This window comes from Saccopteryx bilineata, chromosome 1 (assembly GCF_036850765.1).
Source record: "Saccopteryx bilineata isolate mSacBil1 chromosome 1, mSacBil1_pri_phased_curated, whole genome shotgun sequence".
NCBI classification, from domain to species: domain Eukaryota; kingdom Metazoa; phylum Chordata; class Mammalia; order Chiroptera; family Emballonuridae; genus Saccopteryx; species Saccopteryx bilineata.
The window spans coordinates 49173077-49200325 of record NC_089490.1 but is presented as its reverse complement, the minus strand read 5'-3'; the positions used below and the strand labels follow the sequence as shown (position 1 = coordinate 49200325).

Sequence of the window (27249 nt, the reverse complement as noted above, 5' to 3'; positions counted from 1 at the left end):
AAACAATGTTATAAACTGTAAATAAAAGTTAGTCTCCGCTAATTTTACCCAGAGGCTGCCATATATGTATTATATATATTAGGTTATCAACAAGCTTTATCCATCAGGTCATTTTAAAGATAGGGTGGGAGAGAAAAGAAAGACTAAATACTAGTTGGGCAGTGACAAGAAAAAGGTTCTTATTGATAAACATAGAAAAGAAAAACAGAAGCCCTATGCACAGCATTGTTTGGATGTGACACATGGAACTTGTGAAGTCCACCTATAATCAGCCAGAGGGTGCTGCCAACGCACAGAAAACAGAAACAAGATCTGCAAACCAGCAGAGCCAAACCCTGTCACCCCTCACCTGGAGCCTGGCTAAACTAGGACCTTCCTGTGTGAGATAATAAATGCCCTTACTGCTGTGCAGTTACTCACACATTAGCTGTTTGAGAAAGAAAATATTTTACCTGAAACTAACATAATATTGAAAGTCAACTGCAATTGATTTTTTTTTAAAAAATGTAAAATATTCATCACAGTAAATAAGAGATTTTAGGAAAACTTTCAACATATCTGAATTTGAAGCCTTGGTAGGAAAAATAACTTCCTAGAAATACTGAAGTAAAACCTCCCTCAAATATGACAGTTTCGGTAAGTTCTCTTAACCAATAATATTGGCCACAGGGCACAGAAAAATTACTAGTAAAAGCATTCATGATATCTTCCCAGATTTCCCAAAAGTGGAGTAAAAAATGTACATACCTATGCAGTCCTGATTATCCACATAATGCACTTCATTAACACCTAAACCTTCTTTTTGATAAAGTTCTTGTTCCTAAAACAAAATAAGCATAACTATGAATATGGAAATACCACATAATATAAAATGGATTCATTGTTTTGTGCTGTTTCTGATCATAACATTTACTTGACTAGTTCCAGGACAGAGGTTCATATACACTAGTTTGGAGGCTGGGGAGTTTTACAAAACATCAGAAAAGCAAAATCCTTGCCCCTAAAGCAATGTAAAATCAAAAATGAGATGGCCAACAAATTTATATATGTGCAAATGTTCCCTCCTGCAGAAAAAAAAGCACATTCTTCTTGAAATATGAAGAGCTGCTATGCACAAACACAGAGATCTGTGTATCAGCATTTAGAGCCAAGAAAAAAGGGCCTGGAAGCATTTTTAGTGATTTTAAAATCAAATCTGTCTGTTAAATAATAAAAAGGGTCAGCATACTTTTCTGTAAAGGGCCAGATAGTAAATATATTCGGCTGTGGCCTGTACACTATCTGTCAGAGCCACTCAGCTATGCCGCTGCAGCAAGACAGCAGCCAGAGAACAGTAAGTGGAGAAGCTTGGGAAGGAGGAAGTGGGATACGTTAAGTGAGAAGCACACAGGTTAGGCTTCACACAGTAATGGAAGAACATGAAACATTTTCAGAGAAACTACCTTAACTGATAAGTACTTGTTTTTCCTGTTTATTTATTCCAGAATCAGTTTCATTATGGTATATAAGTAAAGGTACAAAAGCTGGAATGTGCTGGTAAACCCATAAATACAAAAATATAATAAAAATGTAAAAAAAGATGGTGGGATGGGAATATTAAAGAAAACATTTAACATTTCAAGTCCGGATACAGTGGAAAACGGGACTTAGGAAAAAGCAGTGCTGTCTGACTGGTGGCACAGTGGACAGAGTGTTGACCTGGGATGGGGAGGACTCAGGTTCGAAAACCTGAGGTCACGAGCTTGAGTGCAGGCTCATCCAGATTGAGTGCGGGGTCTCAAGCTTGAGCATGGGGTCATGGACATGATCCCAAGGTCACTGGCTTGAGCCCAAAGGTCAATGGCTCTCCTGGAGATGCCTGGTCAAGGCACATACGAGAAGCAAACAATGAACAACTAAAGCACCCCAACTACAAGTTGATGCTTCTCATCTCTCTCCCTTCCTGCCAGTCTCTCTCTAAAGAAAGAGAGAGAGAAGCGGGAGAGGGAGGGAGAGAGGAAGGAAGAAGCAGTGCTAATAATAAGAGAATACGGTGTCATGGCCAGCAGCCAGGAAGGTGAGTTCACCTGCAGAAGTCACTGACTGCTCTGGGAATTCATTTCTTCATCTGTAAAATGAGGGGCTGGACTATATTACTTCTGAATTGTCTGTAACTCTATTACCTCTATTCAGCAAAACACATCTCAAATAACTCAAAGGAAGGAAAAGTCAAGGGGGTTGATAGGGAAATAATGGAAAATTCAAATACAAGGGGAAAGTGGTGACCACTATCACAAATCAACTGATCCAAAGCTACTTTTACTCACTCTCTAAACAATCATAAAGTAACCTTCCTAGACTCAGACTGTGAGTGCCAGCCATACCTATAATTAGTTACTACAAGGAAGTTCCCTAGAGACCAAAGACAGTGTCCGACCAAAGGTGCCTGGCAGTGCACCAGCCAGCATGACAAGGGAAGCCCTGCCCAGACCTCAGGCCAGTGGCCCCCCGAATCTCCTGACTTGTGGCTTTCCTGCCACTACAGAGAGACAGAAAGCAGGGAGCAAAGTGGGGCAGAAGTAGGTGACATAGAGGAAGGACGGAGATGCCTCGGTCTAGAAAAAAAGTAAGAAGTTGACTAGCAGTGGCAGGAGTAAAAACAAGAGAAAAAGAAAACAAGTAAAATTCAAGTCTAGTAAAAATCACTAGTAAGAAGCAACAGATGTTCATTTATGAAGAAGTGCCTGTTAGAGTTGTTATCGGGTCCCTAAGCTTCAGCTGTACCAACAGTACTTCTGACATGCCTGAGCAACAGCTAAGCCACTGGGACCTATGCTGGGCTCACCTTACATTCTACCACATCAAAGTAACCAGCATCTCTCTGTTCCTTGAAACTTAAAACAGCTTAATGCAGTTCTTAAATTTACATTATAATGGTAATTACCTCCTTCAGAATCCTTTCATTAAAAAACTGTTGAAGTTTCTCATTGCAATAGTTGATGCAAAATTGTTCAAAACTGTTATGTTCAAAGTACTCTGAAAACATAACACCAGAATCAAGAGTCATCATCAGATCAACTTCATATTAATAAATTTATCTCAGGATAAAATTTTATTGTATCAATCCTTAATTTACAATTAGTTTAAAAAAACACATATAATTGTTGCATACTCTCCATATGCTCCTGTTTCAAGACTTAAATTTTTTTAGGCATTAAGATTAAGTATTAAAAATATCTTGCTTATCAAATGAATAAATGTCTTATAATAAAAGATATAAAATGTAACAATTTTAACATAATTTAAATACAGGTATAAATCTAAATTAAAGAAAATGACAAAAAGCAAATGTTATAGATTTTTTTGTTTAATCTATAAAATTACAGTTATAAAAATGTTACAGCCTGACCAGGTTGTAGTACAATGAATAGAGTGTGACCCTGGGACACTGAGGACCCAGGTTCAAAACCCCAAGGTTGCTGGCTTCAGCGCGGGCTCACCAGCATGAGCATGGGCTCACCAGCTTGCGCACGGGCTCAGAAACATAACCCCATGATCGCTGGCTTGAGCCCAAGGTTGCTGGCTTCAGCGCGGGCTCACCAGCGTGAGCATGGGCTCACCAGCTTGCGCACGGGCTCAGAGACATAACCCCATGGTCGCTGGCTTGAGCCCACGGTTGCTGGCCTGAACAAGGGGTCACTAGTTTGGCTGGAGCCACCACCCTCCTCCCATCAAGGCACATACGAGAAGCAATCAATGAACAACTCAAGTTCTCACACACTAAAAAAATAAAATTATGGATACTAACTCATTTCTAAGATTAAGAGCTTGTATTACATTTTCTCTAAGATTTCTACAGCTTCAAAATTATGATTGTTTATTGTGTGTTACAGTAAAAATGGTAACAGATCACCAGTAAATAAATGTCTAAAGAGTGTGAACTCTTAAGTCAGCAATAAGTGTTTCTCTACCTTTGAACGAAAGATAATTTATTATATTTTAAAATGAATATCACATTAAAACAAAACTCAATGCTCCTCTCAAGATGTAAACATTTAGACCTTCCCTTAACAAAGGTAAATAAAGTACAAAGGAGGAAAATACCACTGAGACACAGACAGAAGGAACGTCCACACTGATAAAGCCCAACATAAAAACAGATTTACTTTGAGATTTTTATAACGCAATCATTCAGAACAAAGGAGCATTCAGATGTCGGTGACTCATTCCACTTCTGGTTGCACAGCTCTGCAGTTCCCAAATATTATCTCAGTATCTTATTCATTAAGTGGAAACTAATTGGAAATCTATCTGGTGACAATTAGCACTAATGATGAATTTTTACACACAGTAATGGGTTAGGACTACTGTATATGCTAGGTCAGTCTGTACCCAGCTCTACTGGGTAGTCAGTGGTTTCAATGACCTAATTCTCTTTATTACTAGCACTCAAGACTTTACTTTTACTCAGCTGCGTTCATGTAAGAGTACAGAGATATCTGTCTACTAGGTACAGTAGGTCTTCAAATAACGTTATTTTGTTATAACATTGGTGAGAAAAAAATTAATTCCCAACCAGAGGTAATATCTATGTGGAGTTTGTACCTTTAATCCATGTCTGTATGGGCTTTCTCTGGGTACTCTGGTTTCCTCCCATATCTCATAGCTGTAACATTAGGTTAATTGGCCTGTCTAAATTGTCTCAGTCTAAGTGAATGTGGGTGGTGTGAGTGCACCCAGAGATGTAAAGATGTCCTATCTGGGGAGGGTTCCCGCCTTGCTTCCTGAGCTGCCAAGATACGTGTCCCTGAACGGGGCTAAGTGGTTTGGAAAATAATACTTTTACTTGTTTTTATTCATTTTCTTAAATGTATATATAGCTCACATTTATTGGCATGTTTAATTAGAAGTGTTTGAGTCTTTATTTGGAAGTTTGGAGATATTTTTATGACCAGAAATATGCCTAGAAAACTAACTTTTGTTTATATTGATAATTCCATGGTAAAAACGGTCTTGTTATACATCTTTTCGCTTAAAGTCACAGTTTCTAAGAACCTATTGACATTAAATGAGGTCATACTGTATAGTAGTTTCAATCAACATGTTTTAATTTTAGCATTAGTGTAAGCAAAACCCATGAGTCTTTTCCTTTGTTTTACATAGCAGCTTTCTATTTAAATCATTTTATGAAATAAAATATAAGTAAAGGCATATAACTGAAAATACATTAAATGAAAAGTATTATAAGAAGAAAAGTTTTTTTTAATTTTAAATGTGTAAAAAAACTGAATGAAAAAATATAAAACTACTACAAACTCACAAACAAAACTGTACTTACCAAAACCAGCAATATCTAGGACTCCAATAAAATAGGATGATGTTTCAAAAGGAAAACACTGATTCACTCTGTTCACCACGTGATCAAAAAGATGGCTATAGACGGTCTTAGCCAAGGCATCACGGGCGTTGTTCGCTTGCTCCACTTTCAGGGGTACCCTGTAAAAGAAGACTGTATCAACAAAAGTCTTCATAGTAATGTATTATAAAAATTATGCCAGATACCCAAGATCAAAGTATCAAAGTATATCTATATATTCATTGTGAAGAACAAAGTAAATTTTACAAAAGGTCATTTGTGGATATGCACAGACAAATGAGGTGAAGTAGAATAGTACAAGAGAAGAACTAAAGGAGTTACCTATAACTGGATAAAAATCAATTATTGAGTAAAAGAATTTCAGGCTCAAAATTCTTTTTTTTTTTTTTTAAGGGAGAGGAGGGGAGATAGACTCCTGCATGTGTTCTGACCAGGATCCACCTGGCAACTCCTGTCTAGGGCCAATGCAGATGCTTGAATCAACTGAGCTCTATCCTCAGTGTCTGGGGCCAATGCTTGAACCAACTGAGACACTGGCTGCGAGAGGAGAAAAGAGAGAGAAGGAGAAGAGGAAGGGGAAGAGAAACAGATGGTCACTTCTCATGTGTGCTCTGACAGGGAATCAAACCTAGGACTTCTGTACGCTGGGTTGACACTCTATCCACTGAGCCAACTGGCCAGGGATCAAAATTCTTTTTAGCTTTATTATTATACACTTCATTGTACATGTTGAATATATAAATTATTCAGAGGAATAATATTCCTTCTGATTTTCTTTAAATGCAAAAGAAATTGTGTTTAATTCAGAGTAACTTTAAAAGTTCAGTAACTTGTTTGTATTGTTTAGAAAAAAATGTTTACATCTTAAAATCTGAACTGTCCAAATCTACAACTTAATATAAGCAACTACATGATATAAAAGTATTCGATATTGCTGATATACACACAGCCCTTGTCCTCAAGAATATGATAGTCCTGATAAAGAGAGAATGCCATAAAAGAGAATTTCTAAACACCATGCTAAATGCTATCATAAAAGTAATACAAGGACCATGGAAACAACAGAAAAAAAAAAAGTCAAATTTGGAAATTGACATTCAAGAAATTCCATTCAGGTCAACTTGAGTCATTCAGGTGAGTGACACTTCAATCCATCCTAACCAGTGGTTTTCCAACTCACATTTCCTACAGTGATAACTCTTCATAAAGTGAGTGTTACATGAAGACTCCATACGTGACACACATGAAAGAACGGCTCCAGAACACAGGGGAAATGGAGGACATGATGCCTGAGCACCACCTACTTGTGCTTTTCCAGCCTTCCCTTGTGCCTCAGACCTCTCCCTAAGGGACCAAGCAACTGTAAGGCACTACTGTGCAGCCTCCTCACTCAGGTGTTAGTCAGAGTAAGAATCATTTGTAATTAGCTTAGCAATGAAACAGGCTACGCACACCTGGATAATATTTCCAAAAGTATTGATTTAATTTCCTAAATGGCTAAGAGTTTTTTAACCCTTCTTATTTTAAATTGAAATTTTTCTGAAGTGTGTTGCTAGAACTTCACTGCCTGTCTTATATAGCAAAGGATAGAGAATCTATTCCCCACAAATAAAGATCTCACAATGCTTCCAAATAATTACTGAGTGTCAATTTTATTTTATGGTATTAAACACAACAATATCTAAAACAGGCTTAGAGCCCAAAGTGTACATAAAAGCCCAGATACAACCTAGAAGTTTTTGGTTATTAATTGAAAAAATCCTGGCTAGCCTTTTATTTTTCTGTCATTTGTAATTTCTTCTAAATAAAGAATCCTAAAGGAAAGGGAAAATTCCATTTGCTGAATGTTTTACTAAAGTAAGTTCTACTTAAATAGAAATTTTAGTACATGCCATTTGCAAGGAAAATCACTTTTAAAGTAAAATGGTTGATTGCCTTCTGAAACTAAATAATGGCAATGATTGAAAATATTTTTTGTTTTTACAGAGAGAGGGACAGATAGGAACAGACAGGAAGGGAGAGAGATGAGAAGCATCAACTCATAGTGTGGCACCTTAGTTGTTCAGTGATTGCTTTCTCATATGTGCCTAGACCAGGGGGTCCAGCCAAGCCAGTGACCTTGCGCTTCAAGCCAGTGACCTTTGGGCTCGAGCCAGTGACCATGGAGTCATAACTATTATCCCACACACAAGCCGGTGACCTCATGCTCCAAGCTGGTGAGCTGGTGCTCAAGCTGGCAACCTCATGGTTTCAAACCTATGTGCTCAGCGTCCCAGGCTGACACTCTATCCATTGCACCATTGCCTGGAGAGGCACAACATTGTAAATACACTAAAAATCACTGAATTATACACTTCAAAAGAGTGAATTATATCTCAAAATATATAGGTCAGAAAAGCTAAAAAAAAATTTTCTGTTGCCTAAAACAAATATTAATATAATCAACTCATACAGGGTGAGGCCAAAGTAGGTTTACAGTCGTTCGTATGGAAAATAATACAATTAATAACTAACAAGACAAGAACAAACTCTCATGTTCCACATACCTACTTTTGCTCCACCCTGTATTTTCATAGTTGTACAAAATGAAACCTCTCTCTTACCTTATAAATTCCCAATTTGTGCAATGCAGTATATATCTATAAGAAACAACTAGAAGAGCCATGGAAGTCAGTGTTAATTTGTATGACGGATTACTGTGGTGAGAGGCACAGAATTCTGATGAAGCACATGTTTTAGAACATCATAATGAAAAGAATGAATCATACATAAAGATCAATTTTAAATCTCAGTGTTCTTAAAAAAAGATTTTTCCTTGACAAACCGCAACACAGATATTTAAAGAGCAATGAGTTAGAGAACTTACTTTATAACTGTTCCTTTGGTGCCCCCTGCTGTTGTTAGCATGACTCTTGTAGTTAAACTCACACGAAGATCATCTTGATCCAAACCCAGTAACTCAGCACAATACTCCAATGACTGAGTAGATTTATTCTTCAGATTACAACCACCTAATAAAAATATATTTTAATTTGAAATTAGTAAACATAGTGTAAACCAGACTTTTGAGATCCACTTCTTAGAGGTATCCTTCATTTATATACAACTGTGGAATAGACAAGGCTCATTTATGACCCTGCAAACAAAAAATATAATGAGTGAATTCTAATCCTTGCTAACATATTATATCTCTGAAGAAATGTAGTGCCTTATCATTAAAACTCATATCAGCCTGACCAGGCGGTGGCGCAGTGGATAGAGCGTCAGACTGGGATGCGGAGGACCCAGGTTTGAGACCCCGAGGTCACCAGCTTGAGCAAGGGCTCATCTGGTTTGAGCAAAAAGTTCACCAGCTTGGACCCAAGGTCACTGGCTCGAGCAAGGGGTTACTCAGTCTGCTGAAGGCCCGCAGTCAAGGCACATATGAGAAAGCAATCAATGAACAACTAAGGTGTTGCAATGCGCAATGAGAAACTAATAATTGATGCTTCTCATCTCTCTGTTCTTGTCTGTCTGTCCCTGTCTATCCCTCTCTCTGACTCTGTCTCTTTAAAAAACAAAAACAAAAAAACCTCATATGATCCCAGAAAACTTTAAGGAATACTTTTAGTAGCAAATATTTTTCCCCTTTCTATGAGTTGTCTTTTCAATTCTTGGATGGTGTTTTTTGAAACACAAATGTTAAAGCAGGGGTCCCCAAACTTTTTACACAGGGGGCCAGTTCACTGTCCCTCAGACCGTTGGAGGGCCGGACTATAAGAAAAAAAAACTATGAATAAATCCCTATGCACACTGCACATATCTTATTTTAAAGTAAAAAACAAAACGGGAACAAATACAATATTTAAAATAAAGAACAAGTAAATTTAAATCAACAAACTGACCAGTATTTCAATGGGAACTATGCTCCTCTCACTGACCACCAATGAAAGAGGTGCCCCTTCCGGAAGTGCTGCAAGGGCCGGATAAATGGCCTCAGGGGGCTGCATGTGGCCCGCGGGCCGTAGTTTGGGGACCCCTGTGTTAAAGGATATAGAGTTTCCTTTTGGGGTTGAAATGTTCTAAAACTGATTGTGGTTATGGCTGCACAACACTGAATGTATTAAAAACCACTGATAGTACATTTTAATGGGTGAATTGTATGGTTTGAATTATATATTATATATTTTAATAAAGCTGTTATAAAAAAGGAAAATAATTCTTAGATTTAATAAACCTTTAACTTTATGAAATTAAGTTTACTACTAATTTTTAGTTTCTACACATCTCTGCAGTCTCTAAAATAACAATTATAAAAGAAAATTATCATCAATAATTCATTAATATATTTAAATACTTCTCTTTTACTATGTAAGTTTCCTATATGCTTCTGGGAATTATGTAAAGTTAACAAAAAAAAATAATTTATTTTAAAAATTTTTAAAAGGCAAATTCTGTAAAATAATGTAAAATTTTTATGTTACTCCCTTCCAAAGAAAAACATCTTTAAACATTTAAAAACATTTTGTTAAAACATATTTTTTGCTATGTAAAATTTAAAAAGCATAGAAAGTCCCAATCGGTATTTTTTGTGTTTCCATCAAGCAAAAGTTTTTCAGTAACGGTGTTCTCTAAAAATCTATTGGGGAATAAATTTTCTAGTAAAATAATTACAAAAATATTCAGAGCTTTTTCAGATTGTTAAGAAATGTCAAAACTGCCTGACCAGGCGGTGGTGCAGTGGATAAAGCTGTGAACTGGGATGCAGAAGACCCAGGTTCGAGACCCGAGGTCGCCCACCAGCTTGAGCATGGGCTCATCTGGTTTGAGCAAAAGCTCACCAGCTTGAACCCAAGGTCGCTGGCTGGAGCAAGGGGTTACTGGGTCTGCTGAAGGCCCGCGGTCAAGGCACGTATGAGAAAGCAATCCATGAACAACTAAGGAGCCACAATGAAGAATTAATGCCTCTCATCTCTCTCCCTTCCTGTCTGTCTGTCCCTATCTGTCCCTCTCTCTGTTTCTGCCACAAAAACAAAACAAAACAAAAAAAACAAAAACAACAAAAAAAGAAATGTCAAAATTGATCTCTCTAGTTGGAAAAAGTAAATTCTAATTAGAAACCATGTAGATCTGTAGAAAGGGTGATAGGAAGAATAAAGAGTAATATAATGCCCTGGCCAGTTGGCTCAGTGGTAGAGCATCCACCTGGCGTGCAGGAGTCCTGGATTCGATTCCCAGCCAGGGCACACAGGAGAAGCACCCATCTGCTTCTCCACCCCTCCCCCTCTCCTTCCTCTCTGTCTCTCTGTTCCCCTTCCGCAGCCAAGGCTCCATTGGAGCAAAATTGGCCTGGGCCCTGGGGATGGCTCTATGGCCTCTGCCTCAGGCGCTAGAATGACTCTGGATGCAACAAAGCGAAGCCCCAGATGGGCAGAGCATCGCCCCCTGGTGGGCGTGCCGGGTGGATCCTGGTCGGGCGCATGCGGGAGTCTGACTGCCTCCCCGTTTTTAACTTCAGAAAAATACAAAAACAAACAAACAAACAAACAAAAAGAGTAATATAATGAAATCTTAGCTATTAAAAAAGTAACCATTTTTATTATCTCTATTGATTTATTGCATCATTCCAATCTTCTCTTTCTGCTCATTTTCACGTCAACAGAAAAAAGCTTGAAAAGAAAAAGAGAGCAGAAATACATGCGTGCCTTTTGACCAAGTTTAAGTGCTTTCCAACCACACTCAGATCCTCTACATCAGTGGTCCCCAATGCCCAGGCCGTGGACCGGTACCGATCCGTGGGCCATTTGGTACCCATCCGCAGAGAAAGAATAAATAACTTACATTATTCTCGTTTTATTTATATTTAAGTCTGAACGATGTTTTGTTTTTAAAAAATGACCAGATTCCCTCTGTTACATCCGTCTAAGACTCACTCTTGATGCTTGTCTCGGTCACACGATACATTTAACTGTCCCACCCTAAAAGTTGGTCCCTGAAAATATTTTCTGACATTAAACCGGTCCGTGGCCCAAAAAAGGTTGTGACCACTGCTCTACATACATCTGTATGTTCTACATCTGGATAACAGGAGGTAAGAAAATGCTACCGGAGCTCTTCTAACAACACTTGCCAAGTGTGCATTAAATATTCTAAACTTTCTTTGTGTTACTTACAACTACCACTTGCTCCCTTGGTGTAACAATGACATAGAAGAAATGAAATGTGTTTTAAAATTAATTACATTTTCAAAATAAATTTTTAAAACCTTCAAAAAGCTAATTAAAAAATTTAATGCGCACTAAGAACATACCTGTTTTTTCCTTTTTTTTCCATTTTAAACTGGGAGTGATCTGTATTTTTATTTTACTTATTCACTAAAAATACTTATGGTGTTATTACTATGTGCCAGACATAAGTATTGACATCATTTTACAAATATTTCACTCACTTATTTCTCTTTATAACTGTTGTTATCCCCATACACAGGTGAGGAAACTGAGACACAGAGAAGGTAAGTTCCTGGCCCAAGGTCACACGGGCAGTTAATAACATGGTGAAGAGTCTGGTTCAAGAGGATGTGCTAGTAAACACTACACTATGCTACCCCTGATGTTACTGACCTCACAGTACCACAGGACATTAAATCTAAAAGTCATTAATACTGGTTTTTTCAATCTCCTCATTCACAGATTACAACACTTGGGAAGGTTCGTAACTAGGAGCATTGAGGAACAATTATTTAAACCTGGGACCCGGGTTCGATTCCCGGCCAGGGCACACAGGAGAAGCGCCCATTTGCTTCTCCACCCCTCCGCCGCGCTTTCCTCTCTGTCTCTCTCTTCCCCTCCCGCAGCCAAGGCTCCATTGGAGCAAAGATGGCCCGGGCGCTGGGGATGGCTCTGTGGCCTCTGCCCCAGGCGCTAGAGTGGCTCTGGTCGCAACATGGCGACGCCCAGGATGGGCAGAGCATCGCCCCCTGGTGGGCAGAGCGTTGCCCTGGTGGGCGTGCCGGGTGGATCCTGGTCGGGAGCATGCGGGAGTTTGTCTGACTGTCTCTCCCTGTTTCCAGCTTCAGGAAAATGAAAAGAAAGAAAAAAATAAATAAAAATAAATAAATAAATAAATAAACCTGGGTAGAACCCAGCTCTCACATCTACAATATCATTAATAAACATTTAACTGCCTGACCTGTGGTGGCACAGTGGATAAAGCGTTGACCTGGAAATGCTGAGGTCGCTGGTTTGAAACCCTGGGCTTGCCTGGTCAAGGCACATATGGGAGTTGATGCTTCCAGCTCCTCCCCCTTTCTCTCTCTCTGTCTCTCTTTCCTCTCTCTCCCTCTCTGTCTCTCTCTCCCTCTCTCTCTCTCCTCTCTTAAAATGAATAAATAAAATTTAAAAAATAAATAAACATTTAACTTATGTGCAGGCTGCACTTGTATAAAATGGAGATAATATCCCCTACCTCATCTTTATCAAGTTTAGATTATGATCATGATGTTTATGATGACATACAATATATAAAGGGTCTTGCACACCACTGACGCTTTTTTTATTTTTTGTTATTTTTATGAAGTGAGAAGCAGGGGGTTGGGGGCAGACAAGCCTCCCGCATGTGCCCAACCGGGATCCACCCGGCATGCTCATCAGGGGGCAATGCCCGGCCCCACTGGGGCGTTGCTCTGCTGCAACCGGAGCTATTCTAGCACCTGAGGATGAGGCCATAGAGCCATCCTCAGCGCCCGGGCCAACTTTGCTCCCATGGAGCCTTGGCTGTGGGAGGGGAAAGAGAGATAGAAAAGAGAGAGAGAAGGGTGCAGAAGCAGATGGGCACTTCTCCTGTGTGCCCTGGCTGGGAATCAAACCCAGGACTTCCTCACGCCAGGCTGACACTCTACTGCTGAGCCAACCAGCCAGGGCCACACTGACACATTCTTAAATGTTCTTTTTCCTTACTCTTGTGCCCTTCCCTGTATGCACACTGTTGCCAGTTACTATACTTTAAAAGCACTTTTCATGGATTATTTCTTCATTTTACAAATGAAAAAACAAACACTCAGAGTGTTTCTTGGATCTGACCAGTGGTGGGATCCAGCCAGTGTGTGCCAGCTCTGCAGAACCGATACCTAATTTTTTGTTGAGTTCGGCAAAGCGGTTGTTAAAATGGCACTTGTAATCAGGGTTCTCTCTAAGATGGGCGCCTGGGCAGTCGCCCAATGTGGAAATCACAAATTTACATTCCTTACTCTTTTTTAAGGTTTATCTGCACAACAGCGTATCCTAAATGCCCAGAGATGTTCGTTCCGCTCATAGGTGAAAAAAATTGCAAGTGAGGATGCCAATCAAGAAGCAATATGAAAATATCTTAAATAATAGTTTTATTGTATTTTGTCAGATATTTAATCTTTTTCATTAATATTTTAAAACTTGTAATCTAGTTTTGTGTACCTCTTTTATTGTTATTTAACTATAAAATGCATGAAATAATGAACTACAATATATACCTTTCCGTATACTTTTTTTTTACACTCAAAACAGTCATTAAGGCAAAGAACCAGCTGTTAAATTATTTGAATCCCAACACTGGATCTGACACCAAAGCCTATGTTATGAACTACTTACTATATGAAATAGTGCTTTCAATTGTTTTAACTCAGTATAAGATTTTTAAATTAGTGTATTTATGTGGGCATCAACAATCTTTTTTGCTAACGTGTCAGATTTTAGGTTTTGCTGGCCATGCACTCTCTGTCACAACTGCTCAAGTCTGCCACTGTAGCATGAAAGCTAACTAGAACAGACAAGATGTAAGTGAGTGGGTGTAGCTGTGTTCTAATAACATCGTATTTACCAAAAGAGTCACCTGGTCAGATTTAGTCATGGGCCATAGTTTGCCAACCTTTGTATTCATAAACAAACTTAAGAGGATATAAAAATTCTTATTCTTTGCGTGACAAGGCAGTGACGCAGTGGATAGAGCATCGGACTGGGATGCAGAGGACCCAGGTTTGAGATCCCAAGGCCGCCAGCTTGAGCACAGGCTCATATGGTTTGAGCAAGGCTCACCAGCTTAGACTCAAGGTCGCTGGCTTGAGCGAAGTGTTACTCGGTCTGCTGAAGGCCCACGGTAAAGGCACATATGAGAAAGCAACCATTGAACAACTAAGGTGTTGCAACAAAAAACTGATGACTGATGCTTCTCATATCTCTCTATTCCTGTCTGTCCCTATCTATCCCTCTCTCTGACTCTCGCTCTGTCTCTGTAAAAAAAATTAAAAATAAAAAAGAGAGACCCACCTCAAAGAGAGAGACCCACCTCAAAAAGTAAAAAAATTAAAAAAATAAATTCTTACTCTTTATATAACACTAAATATAATACTAATTGAAAAATTATCATGCTTGCATTTAAATGCTCTTTTCAATGTGCATAATGCTCAATCTATTTTCATTTTCCAGTAATAAATTATGTGGGATTTTATATAGTCAATTGCTCTAATTAAGTGATCCAAGTTCAAATCAGTGTACCCAAAAAACATCAAAATACCTTAACAGGTGATAAAGAATTATTCTGTTCACTTAATGGGAAAGTACAGTATATCAGTTGAAAATTTTAACTAAATATGACCCTGGCAGTTAGTTACTTGTCCTTCATAAGATGAGTTTATTCCTCATCAGTATCACTAGTTTCTTCAGAACAGTTCATAATGATTAATAATGCAGTATCCTTCATTTGATGATTCAGCATGTAACAGTACTCTCTAGAAATTTCTGCACACAGATTCAATTTACATAAGACAAAGAAATGACAGAATTCCGTATTTTACTCCTCCTAAAACAAAACAAACAAACCTGAAGTGCTGCCCGCTTCCTCAAAATCAATATTTCCAAGGTGCAGGACGCCAGCTACTACCCGGAAGAGATCAAGCTTTTCTTCATCATCCAAACCAATCTTTTTCATGGCTGTACACATTCTAATAAAATCCCCATGGTCATCCAGCAGAGGGTCTTTCAAGGAACCTGCCTTAAGATACTATAAAATAAGAAGACATCAATTAACTGCTCTTTATATTCTTTATGTATACTAAAAAACAAGCCAAAAAGCCTCAACTATATGTCTTATTTATGCACTATATAACATGCAAAAATAAAACATGTCAATGGGAAAACTTTAGTATTCTAATAATTCAAAAACTAAATGGCTAGGCAAAGTGTACACAGGATCACTCTGTAATCTATAATTACCTCAATAAAAATTCCAGCCAAAAACGGAATGAGGTATTTTCCAATTAAATTATATGAACTTTAAGGCATTACAATGCTAGAGTATTAAATAAAAATTAAGAAAAAAAATGAAATACCAGTGGTTGAAATTAATTCATATGAACCTTAGGTCAAAACAAACTGAGTCAAAAAATTATTAAAAAATTTAAATTTGACATTTAGCATTATACCCCTTTAGGTTAACTGCCATTAACTGCACTAATATTCAACAGTAGTAAACAGAGAACAGATTAATAATTTTCATGGCCTGAAATAATTTTTTAACCTTTCAATATTATAAGTATATATGAGGGAAAATGTATTAGCATTAGCCTTACTCTAAAATTGTATGCAATGACTGAAAAAATTTTTAAAAAGGGAAGAGAAAATTTGCTTTCCCTCAAAAGAACATGCATCAAAAGTATTCCTTTGTTAGAACCTATAACAAACCCGGAAAAGGAAGAAAAATGTCAGGCCTGCATAAACAAAAAGGAGAAAAGTAAAAGTTACTGGACACATGAAAGTTGGGCTAGGAATTTTCCAGAACTTGAGAATGAATAAGTAAAATTAAACATTAGGCAACAAGACATGAAATTAATTGGCCATTAAAGATGGCTCTAGGAGATGTTTCTTCTACTCCCAGTTGCCAATTGCTTCCCAGCTAAAGTTGTGATTGTCTTTTCACAAAATTCTTTAAAATATTTAATGATGTTTGTCTAAAATTTCTGGAAAATGCCTAGATAAAAAGAATTTTATTTTATTCTTAAAAGAAGCAAAAGAAACAATTACTTGCAAACAAAGTTAACAGAAAACACACCTGCAGAATTTTTAGTCTTGCAATTGAATGTTTACATCATTTAAAAACTGTTTCTAATCAAATGTTAACATGTTTTCGTTATGAAAGACTAAAAACAATGCATTCTATTAAAATTACACACAGTAAAGACACTCAAACAGAACTAGGCAAAGAATTTTAATTAATCAAAATGATCACCTCATCCTCCTGATAAAGAAGACATAAAAAAGTAATTTAAACATATTAATCCAGTGCTCACTTATATATTTCCATGTATAAACTCAACAATATGAATGAGATTCCTAACAAAGTATGCTGACACTAGAATCGGAAAGAGTACATTTTCTTCGCAGGGAAGTACCAAGAGTGCAAGAGTGCATGCTACCCTTTAAAGCGTAAAATCCAGCCTGATCAGAGGTCATGCAGTGCAGGGAGCGCTGACCTGGAATGCTGATGTCGCCTGTTGGAAGCCCTGGGCTTGCCTGGTCAAGGCACACACTAGAGGCAACTATTAGATGCTTCCTGTTCTTCCCCCACACATACCTTCTCTCTCTACTCTCTATAAAATCAATACATAAAATCTTAAGAAAAAAGAAAAGGGTAAAATCCAGTTTGCTTTCCTCTCTACTCAGACTATTCCATGCCAAAGGAAATATCTCTATTATCTTAGCAGAAAAAAATACAGTTTCCATATTTTGATGTCTTATGAAAATATAGGTTTTTGTGACAAAGGAAGATATCATAATAAATGTTGTATCTTAAAGTTACAACCATGGATATAAAAAAATAAAGTTTTCTAATTTATAATTCAGATATCTGTGACTAAAACGATAAGTAAAATGTCAACTTAGAAATTAATTGCTTGGAATTCAAAATAATGGGAATTTTCATTTGCTTTCTGTTCTATTCTATGAGTATAATAAAGCCATAATTCATCTCACTCATTTTGAAAGGAGTCAAAAGCACCTTACTCTCAAATGCAGGAGCATTAAAAATTGAATACAATAGAAACTTATTCAATTAAATATTCAAAATAAATCTTTTAATAAAACTAAGGGACAATAGGACTAGTCCCAATAATTAATCCTGACTCTATATTTATCATTTAAGCTCATTGAGTAAGTACAACTTAATACCACTTATTAAACATTGTACATTAAAATTTATAAGGGTTGTAGATTTTAGATTAAGGATTTAATGTTTCTAAAATACTACTTAATAACTACAATTACTTTTAGAAGTGTAATAATTCAGTAATACCTATATATAAAACTTTTCATAATATATTACAGAAATATGATGTTTTAAAAAGAAATACAATGATATATAAATATTAATTCATAATGATGCTTACTCAGTGTCCAGTACAAAACTTATTTCTGCCCAGAAGTAGGTAATTACTATATAAAGGACATATTTTAAACTTAATCCCAAATGGGTAATATGAAAGGAAGTTTCAAAAATATTAGCACAGGATAATTCTTAGGCAACTCCACACCTTCATGCTGGGAAAAGAAGAAGAGGAGAGCAGGGCACTGAGGCCCAACCCAGAACCAGAACCCACAGCTTCTGTAGATCCCAACACAGGCACCAAGTGCTACATACACTCTGAGAGTTGGATGAGTAGTTAGCTTTTAAAAGTAAAAGATGTTTAAAATCTTATCTGGAATCCAAAGTAAAAAATACATCTTTCAGTATGACTTCTTTTGTATTAAATATTTTAATTAAAAAAAAAAGGCTACTATACCTCAGGAGTTTTTCGGTTCTGTAAAATCTGTTTGTCGGTTTCTTTGTTAGCAAAGTATCTAGTGCAGCCTCGGTTTAAATACTGTGACAAAAAAATGTAAAGTATAAGTAACAGATCTGATCCTCAGGAAAATAACCCAGAAGACAACATAGCTTATCAAGTTCTGCTAACCATAAAGAACTTCTACCCATAACCTGAGCATCACTTCGTCTCTCAATTAAAATCAGTACTTTTCTGTAAGCATTTCACTCCTTCTAATCACACCAGGGATGTTGAAAATCCTAATCCCTCCAGATAGATAAAATGATTAACATAAAAATCAATACCATAAATTCTACCTGTATTTAACAGACAGCAATATTAAACATTCTCAGTGTCAAACATCTTCACATCTACTACAGATAATAATGAAAATCATCTTCTTCCTAAATATGTAGTCTCTCAAATAAGGATTCACACCATGTAGTTTAATATATCAAGTAATATTTTACATTGAAACTAATTAACAAGCATTATCCTTGAATTTCTTTCTTTTTTTTAGTGAGAGGGAGACAGGAAAGGTCAGGAAGGGGCAGAGATGAGAAGCATCTCTGTTGTGGCACCTTAGTTGTTCATAATGATTGCTTTCTCATATGTGCCTTGATCAGGGGGCTCCAGCAGTGACCCTTTGCTCAAGCCAGTGATCCTGGGTTTCAAGCCAGCAACCTGGGGGTCATGTCTGTGATCCAACACTCACATCGGTGACCCCATGCTGAAACTGATGAGCCTTGCTCACGCTAGATGAACCTGCTCTCAAGCTGGTAACCTCGGGGTTTCGAACCTGGGTCCTCAGCATCCCAGGCTGACACTCTACCCACTGCACCACTGCCTGGTCAGGCAATCCTTGAGTTTCTTAATTTTTTATTTTTAGAATCAGTTCTCTAAAACATGCTGTACATAAACTACAATACTTGCTATACGAACCTTCATACTTACTCAAATTACAGTATCTCAAAAATGTACTTTGTTGCCCAGAAACTTTTTAAAGGCTAAGTGCTTTCAATACATATAACAAGGGAAGTAGTTGAAAAGAAAATAATCCTCTATTTGTCTCAAAGAGAATCTACCTCCCTTTAGGGGAGTGAGGGAGGAGCAGGAAGGAAGTACATGGGAGACAAGAAGGCAAATTTAAAAAAACTCCCAGCCTCTCTCAAACCGGTCACTATGATTCCATGCATCATGGCATGAATTCCAAGAGCAAATATACCACAGCATACAGACACCAAGAAAAAGAATTATAGTAAATATTGAATAATTCTGGAATAAATTAGTATTTTAGATGATCAATGCATCTATCTTTTCCTCTCTATTATAATTATTAAATATTAAAATTAGTTAAAACCAAAATATCGTATGTAACAAGTTTTTCTTTCACTCCTAGACTCTTTGGAGAAAAAAAAAACAAGAGAGAGGGAGGGAGAATAGTACTGGTAAACATTTTCAATTAACTATTTAAAAAAGAGTTCTATTATATAAGATAATAGTAGCTTAAACACACAGAGCCCAAACAGGTGTTTTCTTTGCTAACAAGAGTTTTATTCCCCCACCCCAACTGTTTTATTAATTACTTGGCTTTTGGACAGATGGACTTAATATTAAAACCTAAGAAAAATAACTGTTTCTTCCAAGTTTCTGTAAATGGAAAGCTGTTAACTATTCTTGTCATCATTCTCTTTCTATCCAAGCTTCATTTATGTTCAAGGGTCTTTGTTTATATCACTATAACAAATGTTTCACAAAAAACTTGCAAAAATACTTGAAAATTCTGAATAATGCCAGAATTTTTCTTATTAAGTGAGAGGCGAGGATGCAGAGACAGACTTCCAAATGTGCCCATACTGGGATTCACACAGCAAGCCCCCTACCAGGCAATGCGCTGCCTATCTGGGCCCCTGCTCTGTTGCTTAGCAACTGAGCTATTTTAACACCTGAGGCAAGGCTGCTGAACCATCCTCAGCACCCAGTGCCAACAGTGCTCGAACCATTCAAGCCAAGGCTGCAGAAGAGGGAGAGACAGGAGGGGTGAAGAAGCAGAAGGTCGCATCTCCTGTGTGCCCTGACAGGGAATTGAACACAGGACTTCCACACACTGGGCCATCATTGCTCTACCACTGAGTCAACCGACCAGGGCCAATGCAAGAATTTTAAACCTTTTATTTTCCAAAATACACATGTACTTAATACAAATGTTTTCAATCAGTTGTAAATCTGTAATTGTTTACATACTAATTTGGATAGAGTAGTGACAAAAAAAATTTGGAAGTGTTCACCCCACCATAGGGTTCTTTGTCTTTACAATCTTCTCTATAGCTTCTGTAAACTACAGAAAAACCTGATGAAATTACCAACATACTTTAAAATCACTTTAAGGTATAAACATTTTTATATTTATTTATTTATTTATTTATTTTTCATTTTTCCGAAGCTGGAAACGAGGAGGCATACAGACTCCCGCATGCGCCCAACTGGGATCCACCCGGCATGCCCACCAGGGGGCGATGCTCTGCCCCTCAAGGGCATCACTCTGTTGCATCCAGAGCCATCCTAGTGCCTGAGGCAGAGGCCACAGAGCCATCCCCAGCGCCCGGGCCATCTTTGCTGCAATGGAGCCTTGGCTGCAGGAGGGGAAGAGAGGGACAGAGAGGAAGGAGAGGGGGAGGGGTGGAGAAGCAGATGGGCGCTTCTCCTGTGTGCCCTGGCTGGGAATCGAACCCGGGACTCCTGCACACCAGGCCGACGCTCTACCACTGAGCAAACCGGCCAGTGCTAAGGTATAAACATTTGAGGGATGGAATACAAAAGAGTGTGTATGCATAGGTGAGAGGACTATCTGAGACAGCAGATGTATCTGGGCAGAAGGGAATGCTGTTTCTCCAGTCTCCCTAACACCAAAAGGACTCTCCTGGAAAAGAGGAAAGCATGCCTCCCAGAAGCAGGAAACTCTCCCAGAAGCAGGAAACACTCTTAGGATGCCTAACAATGTACCAGGAAAGGCAGTATGTTCTGTGACACGCAAAAACTATGCTCCTAAGCCTCCAAGCAGAAACGCTAGAGTAAAACAAGAGTAGTCAGGTCATTTTATCATTAATTCATTGAGGACAAAGCCACATCATCATTATTACATTTCATATAATTCACATTAATTTATATTCCTTTTGTAAAAATCACTGTAGAAATATGCCTCTTCTACCTTCATGAAGATAATGTGCACAATGCAGTGTGCACTTGATGTTTACTGAGTTGCACACCTAAACCTGTACCCCAATATTCAATTAATGCTTTATGACTTTATTTAAATAAATATCAAAAAAATAAAATAATATGAATAAATCACCTTGATGAAAATTAAAACGTAGCCTGACCAGGCAAGTGGCTCAGTGAATAAAGAATTGGTCTGGGACGCAGAGGACCCAGTTTCAAAACCCCGAGGTTTTTGGCTTGAGTGCGGGCTTATCTGGCTTGAGCGCAGGCTCACCAGCTTGAGTGCAGGGTCATTGGCTTGAGCATGGGATCATACACATGACCACATGGCCGCTGGCTTGAGCCCACCGTTACTGGCTTGAGCAAGGGGTCACTCACTCTGCTGTAGCCCACAGGTCAAGGCACATATGAGAAAGCAATCAATAAACAGCAAAGTAGCTACAATGAAGAACTGATGCTTCTCCTCTCTCTCCTTTTCTATCTTTCGGTCCCTATCTGTCCCTCTCTCTGTCTCTCTCTCAAAAACCAAAAATAAATAAATAAATAAAATGTAATATTAAAAAAGATAATATGGGCAACTAACAGCACATTTCAATTAATTGGTGAGTTCTAAAGGAAGGTTAGACCTTTCAGAAGTATATAAATAAAGTCATAAAGCATCTTAAAACGATTAAGTTTTAAAATTTCCAAGTACACATTTAAAGAAACTAATTGAGGCCCTGGCCGGTTTGCTCAGCGGTAGAGCGTCGGCCTGGCGTGCAGGAGTCCCGGGTTCAATTCCCGGCAAGGGCACACAGGAGAGGCGCCCATCTGCTTCTCCACTCCTTCCCCTCTCCTTCCTCTCTGTCTCTCTCTTCCCCTCCCTCAGCCAAGGCTCCAATGGAGCAAAGATGGCCCGGGCGCTGGGGATGGCTCTATGGCCTCTGCCTCAGGCGCTAGAGTGGCTCTGGATGCAACAGAGCGACGCCCCAGAGGGGCAGAACATCGCCCCCTGGTGGGCATGCCGGGTAGATCGGGCGCATGCAGGAGTCTGTCTGACTGCCTCCCCGTTTCCAGCTTCGGAAAAATGAAAAAAGAAAAAAAAAAGAAACTAATTGAAATAATAAAGAGAAGCTGGGTTGCCAAAACACACACACACACACACACACACACACACGTGTGTGTGTACACACATATACATGCACAGAGCAATAATTATATGTATGTGTCATGATTCTCAAATGGAAAACTTCCGTCCAAAGACAATCAAAATTACCTGGAAATATTTATACAAACCACATTCCTAACCCCCATTCTGTGACTCCCATATTGCCCTCACAGGAACACTATTTTCTAGCTGTGAATTTGCAAATAATGCTAACCCTCCCCAGCCACCACTCTTGAAACTCGATGAGCTTGTGATTCTTGGCACTAGCGATTCTCCCCGTACTGTCCTCACCATTCCACATGTGCTTTCTTTCTAGGAACTCTGCATCCGCTCAACCTGCTTTCCTACATTATGCAATTTCTCTTCACAATCTCATCTGCTCACTGTCACAGTTTTTAATAACAGCCAGAGTACTGCCATCTCCCAAACCTGTCACTCCAGCACTGACACTGATCTTCCGATTAGTATACCTAAAATCTTCTGAACATCTCTGCTCAGGTGATCCACGGGCTCCAAACTGGAACTCACCTGGCCCCAATATGGCGTTTACATCCACCCAGTTTGCCTAGTCAAATGTTGTAAAATTATTCCAGACTCTTCCTTCTCCCCACCACAGTCAGTCTCCAAATCCTACAAATATTACCTCCTAATACTTTGTACATCCTCTATGCTATAACCTTGCCATGTATAAGCCAAATTCAGACACTGAGCAATGGTCACTTCAACAGATAGCCCTAGATTCCCAACCACTTTAGCCTTGGTTGCAATATCAATCATTCCATTTCTACCCCTTTAAAAGCCATCTCCATATTAAAGCCAGAGGTAAATACAGATCTGATATCCAATTTCCTACTAAAGTCCTTCAATATCTTCCTATTAAATACAGAAGGAAGTCCAAACTCTCAAGCCTCTACTCCTACCGTTTCTTGCCTTTCTTTGTTCATCTTTTTGCATTTATTGCAAACACCCTTTACATCTTTCCTTCTCAGATTAACACTTGAAAATCCTACTTAACCAGGAGGTGGTCAGTGGGCAGAACGTTGACCTGGCATGCGGAGGACCCAGGTTCAGAACCCGAGGTCACTGGCTTAACCACAGGCTCATTCGACTTAAGAACAGGCTCACCCACCAGCTTGAACGCGAGGCCACTGGCTTGAGCACGATATCATAGTCATGACCCCATGGTTGCTGGCTTGAGCCCAAAGGTCACTGGCTCAGCTGGAGTACCCCCAGTCAAGGCACATATGAGAAAGCAATCAATGAACAAATAATGTGCAGCAACGAAAAATTGATGTTTCTCATCTCTCTGTCTGTCCCTCTCTCTGTCTCTGTCTCTCTGGCTAAAAAAAAAAAAAAGAAAGGAAAAGAAAATCCTGCAGGTTTCTGATCCATTGTTCCAGTTAGCTTCTCCCAAAAGCCCAGCATTCTATGCCACAGCACTCTATGTATATCTTTCTTATCATTCAGCACATTAGTCAGACTGTGTATGTGTGAGTGTGTGACCAGATTCTAAGTTGCTCAGAAGTAGAAACACTCATTTATCCTTTTTTCTGTAAGCAAGAGGACGGTAGATAAGAGACAGACTCCTGCATGCGCCCCAAACACGATCCATCTGGCAACCCCTGTCTTGGGCCGATGCTATGTTCATCTGAAGCCATGCTGCCAATGAGCTAGTTTTAGCACCTGACACCACGGAGCCAGCTTCAGTGCCTGGGGGCCACATGCTTGAATCAACTGAGCCATGGCAGCAGGAGGGGAAGAGAGAGAAGGAGAAAGGGAAAGGGGGGAGAAATAAATGGTTGTCTTTCCTGTGTGTCTCAACCAGTAATCGAACCCAGGACTTCCACATATCAGGTTGGCACTCTACCACTGAGCCAACCAGCCAAGGCCTCATTTATCTTTTTAACCCTGGCACAATGTCTGGCAACCAAGAAGACATTAGACAATGGACAAGCAGTCAATATTTGTTGTTGAATTGTATTAAGGAAGATAATCACAGGTGCTTTATTCATATTAATTCAGTGGTCAAACTTTATTTTTTTTACAGAAAGTCAAAGGTAACTGTAGCCTGACCAGGCAGTGGCACAGTGGATAGAGCGTCGGACTGGGATGAGAAAGGACCCAGGTTTGAGATCCAAAGGTCGCCAGCTTGAGCGCGGGCTCAGCTGGTTTGAGCAAAGCTCACCAGCTTGGACCCAAGGTCACTGGCTCGAGCAAGGGGTTACTCAGTCTGCTGAAGGCCCGCAGTCAAGGCACATATGAGAAAGCAATCAATGAACAACTAAGGTGTCGTAATGCACAATGAGAAACTAATGACTGATGCTTCTCATCTCTCCATTCCTGTCTGTCCTTATCTATCCCTCTCTCTGTCTCTGTTAAAAAAAAAAGAAAGAAAGAAAGAAAAGGTAACTTTAAAGCCAGCATTACAGAACCATTATAAATTTCTTTATTGAGCTTAAATTGGTAAGGGTTTAACATCACCCTATTTATCCCATTACAATATTCCTCAGACAGTGTTATACTATACTGCTCACAAAAATTAGGGGATATTTTATTGCTTCATATTCATTTTGAAATATCCCCTAATTTTTGTGAGCAGTATATAAAGTCAGCAGTAAATTTCAATAGAGATCTACTTAGTACAGAAGTCCTTCTGTCACATTACACTAAAGTTAACATAAGTTATGTTAAAAGACTATCAAAATCCACTAAAATAAGGTTTATAATTGTAGGCAATTCAATATGCAAATCTTGTATGAAATTTTTTCATCCAACCTACCCGAAAATTATCTGGGGAGCTCAAATGAAGTTTTTCCCTAATATCTTCAGAAGCACCAGCACACAACCTATAAAAGATATGATAATTCCTTTCCTCTTTGCCTTGAACACAGATCCTAGATTTCTCTAGAAGATAATGTGAAACAAATCCTCCAACAACTGAACTCTAAAAAACAAAACAGAAAAAAAATATATTTTTGCATTTCAAGTTTTAAAGTATAACCTGCAAATGTTAAAATATTTATCTTTTGTTATTACAAAAGATATTTATAACAAAGATAAACTTAAATTAACTATAGTTCAAGTACCACACCGAATCTATCAAGACCCTTGTATTTTTCAAATCACTCCCCAAACATATCATCGACAAACTCACTCTTACCTTTTCATTGAAATGTATTTCTACAAATTTTCCAAATCGACTGCTATTATTGTTGCGAACAGTCTTTGCATTTCCAAAGGCTTCTAAGAGTGGGTTAGCTATTACAAAAAGAAATGAAAATATCCCATCAAAAAATTAGCATAAAGAAAATTAGAAAATATAGCTAAAAAATGTTCTCAAAAATTTTAACATGTAATGTCAAATCCCACAAACATTTACTGACCACAACTATGTTCAGGACTATTAAAACACAAGAGAAGAGAAAGTTATTTTAAAAATATTGAAAATATATATGGTAAAAGACTAAATTTTTAAAAGTCACTAGAACTCAGCTTTTAAAATAACTCCTTAAAAATGTTAAGATCTTCACAAATACATCAGCCCTACTAGAGTACAATAGTGGTTATAATAGGAAACAGAAAACCTCTTGTAACAAAATATAGGCAACAAATTATTAGCTGACTTACTTGTCTAAAATATTGTATATATTAATAAAACTTCCAGATTTAACATTTTTATATGTACATACAACAATACTAACAAACTAATTTATAGAATTACCTATAAAAAATTTTCAGAATATTTTCAAATCTCAATGAACAAATAAAAAATGTAATTGTTTTTCTTTTATAATCAGACAGATCACATGACTGCAAAAAGGTTACTAGAGTCTATTCTTGTATTTAGCAGTCTCAACTATAAACATATCAGACTAATGTCAATCTTATTCACATATTCATCCTCAATCACCTCATAAATTACTGCATAATGTCTACTGCTAGAATATTTTTTTATAAAATTTTTGAAAGTCATTCACAGTAGCCTGACCAGGCAGTGGCGCAGTGGATAGAGCATCAGACTGGGATGTGGAGGACCCAGGTTCGAGACCCCGAGGTTGCCAGCTTGAGCACGGGCTCATCTGGTTTGAGCAAGGCTCACTAGCTTGAGCCCAAGGTCGCTGGCTCGAGCAAGAAGTCACTCAGTCTACTGTAGCCCCACGGTCAAGGCACAGAGGAGAAATCAATCAGTGAACAACTCAGGAGCCACAACGAAGAATTGATGTTTCTCATTCTGTCTGTCCCTATCTGTCCCTCTCTCTGAATCTCTGTCTCTGCCACAAAAAAAAAAAAGTCATTCACAGTACAGTATAAAGCTTAACTAGTCTCTAAACCCTTTTAAAGATCACTCTTCAGTTTTTTCACTTGCCAAAATAAGAAAGTACTGTAAAACTAAAAGAAATGTTAGCGTATATACCTCACCTTTCAGATAAACAAGAAAACTGATGTCCAACACGGTCAACTGACTTGTGGAAGGGCACCTGACTAAATGACTAGTTATTAGCAAAGAGGGACTTAATTACAGGTCTCCCTGACTCCTTTACTGACTCCATTACCAGTTTTTACTGAAAGATTTAATTTTTTTTTTTTAGTGTGTGTGTGTGTATGAGAGAGAAAGAGACAGGGACAAAGACAGACAGGAAGAGAGAGATAAGAAGCATCAACTTGTAGTTGTGGCACTTTAATTGTCCATTGATTGCTTTCTCATATGTGCCTTGACCAGGGGGC

The 27249-nt window shown here is 38.3% G+C and overlaps 1 protein-coding gene across 6 annotated transcripts in view; it reads right to left on the bottom strand.

The window, feature by feature from the left end:
- The window catches only part of MYO6 (myosin VI), a 185358-nt gene that overhangs the window by 51566 nt on the left and 106543 nt on the right, over positions 1-27249 (bottom strand). For all 6 annotated transcript variants that reach the window (XM_066253755.1, XM_066253769.1, XM_066253778.1 and 3 more), the window contains exons 8-15: positions 25685-25782; positions 25304-25468; positions 18138-18218; positions 15184-15364; positions 8223-8367; positions 5318-5475; positions 2924-3015; positions 748-820 (exon numbers count right to left, since the gene is read on the bottom strand). In XM_066253755.1, the coding sequence (XP_066109852.1) occupies positions 748-820; positions 2924-3015; positions 5318-5475; positions 8223-8367; positions 15184-15364; positions 18138-18218; positions 25304-25468; positions 25685-25782 (993 nt within the window). The remainder of the gene's footprint in view (positions 1-747; positions 821-2923; positions 3016-5317; positions 5476-8222; positions 8368-15183; positions 15365-18137; positions 18219-25303; positions 25469-25684; positions 25783-27249) is intronic.